The 6,755-nt window shown below is 48.4% G+C and overlaps 1 protein-coding gene across 1 annotated transcript; it reads right to left on the reverse strand.

Moving 5' to 3' along the window:
* Positions 1-3,493: 3,493 nt before the first annotated feature.
* LOC125529560 (nascent polypeptide-associated complex subunit alpha-like protein 1) lies at positions 3,494-6,253 on the reverse strand. Its single transcript, XM_048693966.2, has 4 exons — positions 6,127-6,253; positions 5,041-5,148; positions 4,106-4,195; positions 3,494-4,011 (listed from the first exon to the last, which is right to left on the reverse strand). The coding sequence occupies exons 1-4, from the start codon at positions 6,175-6,177 to the stop codon at positions 3,688-3,690; spliced, it is 573 nt and encodes a 190-aa protein (XP_048549923.2). The 5' UTR covers positions 6,178-6,253; the 3' UTR covers positions 3,494-3,687.
* Between the last annotated feature and the right edge of the window lie 502 nt (positions 6,254-6,755).

Here is a 6,755-nt window from a genome sequence, read left to right on the forward strand (position 1 = left end):
TGTCCTTAGATGTAGAAACCATTGAATTTATACACCATGATATTGAGATTTTCTACTGTGCTATATGGTATGTATATTCAGTTTGGAGTTGATTCATGAACGGATATGATTTACAGCCAAACGCAGATCAAAAAGTAAAATAGAGGCTCTAAAGAAGAAAGATTGCAGTAGGCGCTGTTCTATCAATGTAAATAAGGATGACATGTCATTTGTAATCTTGAAGGACACATGCGACCGCGAGAGGGAGGGAGGTGGTATCATCTAAGACCATGTGCAGTTTGCTAGTTGCACAAATTTCATATAGTGTACGAGGCTGTAATGTTGAGCACTACTTTGGTTTTCAGTTCAGGCTCGAACGCACCATCTCTCACTAGCTTGGCAAATCCATGTTTAGTGTAGAGACCAGGGTGAGCTAGGGGTGGTGGAGCAAAGGCGCACATATGTAACCAAATCATTTCGGAGAAACGGCAATTAAGGCCAAAGGTACAATATAGACTCCCAGATTTGGTCAGAAAATGAATGGATGAGTAGCTAATGTTCTCACCAACCTTTCTCAGCCAAAGGCAGACCGACACTTATAAAGGAAGCATTGCTCTTTGCAGTCTCTTGTAGCCTCTATCTATGTTATCTGGATAGTGCTAGCGGCCAAACAAACATGAACATGGTCGAGGCTCAGAGAGAGAGAGAGAGTAAACAAACGGAACATGGTCCCGAGTCCCGAGGGAGGGAGAGAGAGATAGAGAGAGAGATAGAGAGAGAGAGAGAGAGAGAGAGAGAGAGATGTGACAATAAAGGATGGGTTGGGCGAGGCTATCCGATATGAAATATGAATGTGAGGCATATGGAAACACATCATCGTGAATGCATGATGTATGCATAGGAGATGAGCATAAGAAATATATTCTGGTGATGTGACCAACCCCGCGTCGCCCGCGTCTGCCGACACGGGGGAAACCCTCGCCGCCGCCAGGGGCTCTCCCGTCTCAGCCACAACCGCATCGCCGCTGCCGGAGGGCCGGCCGGCGAAGCCTGGCTGCGCCCAGGGATGGCGGCGGCGGGGCGATTCGTTTCCCCCCACCCCTTTCGTGCGCCGGACCCCCGCATCGCCGCCGCCTTTCCGCAACGCCGCCGCCGGATGGCCGGCCGGCGTGGCCGCGCCGGGCCTGAGGATGGTAGCCCGCCCCCCCCACCACCTCGCGCTGGAGCTCCCCACCACCACCACCACCTCGCGCTGGAGCCCCCCCCCCTTCCTCCCACGTCCCCAGATCGGATCTGGCATGCCATGGGCTCCCCCTCCCGTCCAGCTGCTGCGGCCCCCTCCTGCCGCTCCGGCGCGGTGGCGCGGCCTGCTTGCGGTGACCCTCCCCCGTCCGTCTCCTGTTTCCCATGGGCGCAGCTCTTCTTGCTGCTGCTGATTGGGGCGGATGTGGCCCTTGGGTGTGGTGGCCGGGCAGGCCGGGGCTCGGTCCTACCTCGGTGCAGGTCACCCTCCGTCCCTGACGGCGCCTCCTCCGAGCTGCGGCAACGACTTGTGTCTGTGTGGTCGCGGCGTCCTTTGGCAGGCGGTTGAAGTTTCATGGTGGTTCTTTGTCGGCACTGCTCCAGTCCTGGCGTCCACGGACCTACGTTCTCCAGTGTCCATGGTCTGCTGGCGTCCTCACTGGCGCAGTCTCGGCCCCGGCTGACCGGTTGCTGCGCCCCTTCCAGCATCTTCGGTTCGCCGGCGTGGCTACGCCTCCAGCAACATGGAGCTGTGTTTCCTTCCGGTTCCAGTTTGCCGGTGGCGCTGGTCGCCATCCTACCATCTGTGTCGACTCTCTGCCCTGCTGCCTCTTCAACCCCGTCCACCTACACGCCACCAGTTGCAAAGCTCGCATTTTTGCCAGGTAGCGGTCGACAGGCATGTTTACTTTTGCATCTTCGGGGCCTGATCTGGTGGATATGGGATTGCTCGGACTCAAGGCCAGGCGAAAGCCATGCTCGATGCTGGCAGCGGCGACACCCGTGGATGTCGTTTCCCTTCCTGGAGGCGCTGTCATGACCTTTATCCGAGCCCCTCTTCGAGCATCAGGGGAAACCCTAGGTCCGGCTTTTCGGATCGGATGGCGACGGCGTCACGACGTCGTTCCCCTTCTTGAAGGCGCTATCTTGCTCGCTCGTGGAGTCCCCAGTGTTGGAATTGAAGATGTTTGATGTTGTGCTCTTTTGGTATGCTACTCTAGTTTTAGGCTCGGTGGTTTAGCTGTGTGTTTCTCCCTCTTCAGGCTGAGCACCCCTTCTCTCTGCTCTGGGTACCATGTGCATGCCTCCTTGCGTTTATGTCATATGTTGTATCCTCGATTGTACTCATTCTCCTTCTATCTATCAATGAAAGATACGCAAGCTTTGCGTATTCGTGAAAAAAAAGAAACACATCATCGTATGAGGTGTCGATTGAAGAGAAAGGCAAGTGTTATTTCGGAAAGAAAGCAATTGCAGCGCTGACTAAGTTGCGGAGGAGCCAACATAAGAAGACGGCAATGCAGATCTGCCGGAGGTGACATACAACTCTATGGCGACATGCTTCTCCTCCTCCTCAGTCCCCTCAACTAACTCATGAGAACGTAGCGTTGTGCATATTCAGTATCAGGAGTGTACCTTGCCGCATCATTGGTTGTCGAAATCGCTGTGCCGCTCCAGAGTAACGGTGGTGGTAGGAGAGAGGAAGCGAGGTGGGTGGGCGCGATCGCCAGGTGGAGGTAGTTGAGATTCAGAGGGCCACTAGAGGAGAGACGAAACGGACGGGAGACAAACGGGCCAAGACAGAGAAAGGTGCTCGTGCAGTTTCGTGTGCAGGAAGCTGAGAATCCCCCATAGTACACGTCACATTAAGTTCATCAGTCTACATATCTCGTTTTCTCCGTTAGTACGATTGACAAACTTACTTTCCTACGGGTGCACAATTTACAGCTTAGCATTACATATATGCATCAAAGTTCAAAACTGACTCGGAAAAAACAAGGTATCTGCAGGAATTTGCACGAGCCGCGGGATGGCCTTGTCGGCACCAAGCGACCCAGGGGGTGTTTGGTTTATGCCTCAGACCAAAACATAGCTAGTCTAAATTAAAAAAAGAAATGGTAGGTTTTGGTTGGTTGTAAGTTGGAACATTGTCAAGGAAAAGAAACGATAGTTCTACAAACAGTATTCATATATGCCAAGAAGTTGACAACCATCCAAACTAAAACAGAATTTTTTTTTGTCAAAGCAACAAATTTGTTGTGGTACACCTTCGTCACAATCCAAACATACCCTAAGACTACTCAAAGGTGTTCATCTGGTCGGTGGCAGAAACACTCTGAATGATTATTGTGGTCCATGTGGCAAGACAAACTGTTAAGCCGAATCTAGTAAAAGCTAACTCGAATGACATATATTAGCTAAAACATGATTACGTGCATTTGAAAACAAAATCTGGCGCACAGAAGATTCCAATTTTCCCAAAAGAGCATGCAGTTTGCTGATCCTCAGATGTTAAAACTCCTAGGAAACCTACATGAGGGTACTAGTTTGGTGAACAGAGAAACAGAGCTACCAATCCCCCAACTGCAACATTCAAGTTTCAAGATGACATGACCAAAAACTGCTCTGCGATCCCACACCCTGTTATCAAGACACAATTCCACCTTCTAGCACCTAGTTAGTCAACTACATGATAGCACTGACAATGTCGCCATCCGCAGCCTTGAGCGCCTTCACAGCCCTGGATCTCGACACGGAGGCCTGCCTCATCACGAGCTCGACGTCCTTCTTGTCAACATCAGTGTCGTTGACCTCCTCATCGTCCTGGGCTGCTGCCACGGACGGCTCGCCCTTTGAGATCACACTGCTCGGGCCTGGCACCTTGAACTGTTCCGCCGCTTGTGTCTGCAGCTGAGTGCTCGGGTCCTCAAGCTTGACCTCCCCGAACATGACGTAGGTGTCTGACTGCGAGCTCTTGAAGACGTCTGGCTTGCAGAGGACATACACAACCTGCAATTATGTGGAGACGTTAAGAAAATGCAACAACCACCAGCATTTAATTATGCCACAGGGAACAACGCCCTGAAGTGGTCAAGATGCTCACGGTCTTGCTCTTCTTGATAGTTACACGGCTCACACCAGTCATGGCCTTCATGCCAAGCTTCTCCATGGCTTTCCTGCTCTTCTTCTCACCCTCTAGTCCCAGAAAGCACAGATGTATATTGTCAGATTTTCAAGACATAGTTAGGGTAAGGTTCAAAGGATTAGCTACTTGTATAATGGAAATTCCAGCATCACTTCATACTAAATACATTGAAATGGTTCACCTACCAGGATTATAATAGCAAAAGCAAGATTTCACATTCAGGATTTGCACCTATCAAACTAAATGCTATAGCTGAACATTCATGTACTCCCTCCGTCCCATATTAATTAACAGTTTGACACTGAAATGGATGTATCTAGACGCATTTCAGTGCTAGATAGTAGATACATCTATTTCAGCCTCAATTAATATGGGATGGAGGGAGTATATGTTAATGCAGATTAACATTGATACATGGTGCCACCTCAGTACAGAGGTGAATATTATATATAAATGGCAGGCAGCACTCAAGGAAACTATAAAGCATATAGACAAGCAGTGCTGAATAATTCAGGAATAAGTGGGTATGATTCCAAAAATATAAGAACATAAACTACAAAGGCATAGCAGTGTACGGAAAGAACAGAATATTAGAGAGTACAAACTGGTCAGTGCCTAATCTTCAAACAAAAACAGGTGAAAGTGAACCAAAATAGGTAAATACAGAGTTTGTATCATATTGGGGAACACATCAGACAACAATTTCTTAATAATGATAATGCCAAAATTTAGTCCAACAGAAACAAAATAATCAAATTGATTCAGGGGTTGAAAAAGCAACATTTAATCTAAAATTTTGGTATGGGCAATAACTTCGGATGTTTAAATTTATGTTAGAACTTAGAAGGCAGCATTACAAATAGAAATAGGCTTATCTGTTACTAAGTGGCTACTTGAACTGAATAGAAGGAACTGCAGAATTTCATCATACCCTCAACTTCATCGTCATCTTTTTCATCCTCATCCTCATCATCATCATCCTCAAGGATAGGCTCATCACCCTGAGAGTATGCATCACAAATATCATATTACTTGAACGTCATAAGTATTATACACAGGGGACATGCAGAGGGGGGAAAGCAGAGTTAGCCATATGCAGAAATGGAACAACGGTAAACAGTCTACCGACAGTACTATCTTCCCAGCATGAATATGAGAGTACATACTAAGTAGCATCAGCACAAGAGAAACAGAAATGGCACTCAAAAAGCAACAAAAAAAGAAAGAGTATGTACATTACAAGGAACTGTTGCCTGCATTGACTACAGAAGCTATGCTCAAAATTTTATATTGTTGGTACAGGAAATATGCCATACATCATGTAAGCATACACAAATGCACACATGATACTTAGGTTATAAATGACTTCCAAATATAATTAATAAATAAAGTGGCATTTCTACTGTAGCAATCACCAAAGGTGACTGCTTTATCGATGCCCACTTAAAATTCCTTTCAGATTGTGCAGCCATAAGACAAAGCAGTAGCATTTTACTTTGCAACACTATAGATTTCTCAGAAAGGGAACCATAAAGTTTATAGAATAAGAAACAACTAACAGACAAATCACAAATCACAAGCCCTATTACAACAAGGCTAGCTCCAGAAAGACCAAGGATAGTATGAGCAAACTCTGAAATTGAACTCCTAGCTGGACAAGCAGCAGGCATCACAAGGCCTGGGCTGGGCCGCTGCCCTCCCACCATGAAAAATTGCAGGATAATAAGCGGAGAAACAAGAGCAAACAGGGAACTGCCATTATGCTGACCACCCACAGACCACAGTTCCTCCAACCAAAGCCCTGCAAACTAGGCGACATAAACAGACGAGATCTGCCGTCCTAACACCGCCGCCGCGACAAAATCAGCCGACGTAGGGCCCAAACAAGCATGGAGAGGCGAAATTGTCATATATTTTGTTTCAGTCTGACACGGCACCAAATCGGAGAGGGGGAGGGGGCGGAATGGAGGGAGGGTCACCTCGATGTTGTGCTCCTCGAGCTGGGCGAGGAGCAGCTCGGCGACCGTCATGGTGGTGAAACCTTGTCGGAAGGGAAAGTAAAACCCTAGCTAGGCTAGGAGGGATTTGGGAGCCGGAGGGCGAAGAGGGAAGAGGCTGCGACGGAGGGGAAGCGAGGAAGACGCGCTTGGCTCGTGTAGTGTGGGGTTTTGCTATGTAAAAACCGTTGTATCTTATATCTATGGCCTAATATATTGTAGTTTTCAATACTTCAGTTATTTACAAGGCGAAGTATCCAGTGAAAACAGCAATTCGATGAAAATCTGGAAACTAATGGCATGGGTCGTTGGATCAAGAGTGAAGGGTGGAGATGAAAAGTGGGATTGCCAACAGGTCACTCAACCCCATTTTACACATAACCCCTCATTAAGTCCTACGATTAGAGAAATCCTAGTGCCCCTTTGTCTGTTCGTCTTCGATCGACTCATCTTCGATCTAGGTAAGGGCATGGCGCCATCACCGGCCAGGGCCCATCCTTCACCGCCGGAGACCATGGCACCCCATCCTTCGCCGCCGGAGACCATGGCACCCCATCCTTCGCCGCCGGAGACCATGGCACCCCGCCCTTCAGACCATGTGGTGCCGCCAC

Source organism: Triticum urartu, chromosome 3A, assembly GCF_056163025.1.
Source record: "Triticum urartu cultivar PI428250 chromosome 3A, HENAU_Tu73, whole genome shotgun sequence".
In the NCBI taxonomy this organism is placed as follows: Eukaryota; Viridiplantae; Streptophyta; class Magnoliopsida; order Poales; family Poaceae; genus Triticum; species Triticum urartu.

What these genes read in the sequence shown, in the direction of transcription:
- LOC125529560 (XM_048693966.2), bottom strand. Translation starts at nt 6,177, where the DNA reads ATGACGGTCGCCGAGCTGCTCCTCGCCCAGCTCGAGGAGCACAACATC. An exon ending in GTTCCTTCTATTCAGTTCAA is followed by an intron (nt 4,196 to 5,040) that starts GTAGCCACTTAG and finishes CTGGGACTAGAG; the next exon opens with GGTGAGAAGAAGAGCAGGAA. An exon ending in CTATCAAGAAGAGCAAGACC is followed by an intron (nt 4,012 to 4,105) that starts GTGAGCATCTTG and finishes ACATAATTGCAG; the next exon opens with GTTGTGTATGTCCTCTGCAA.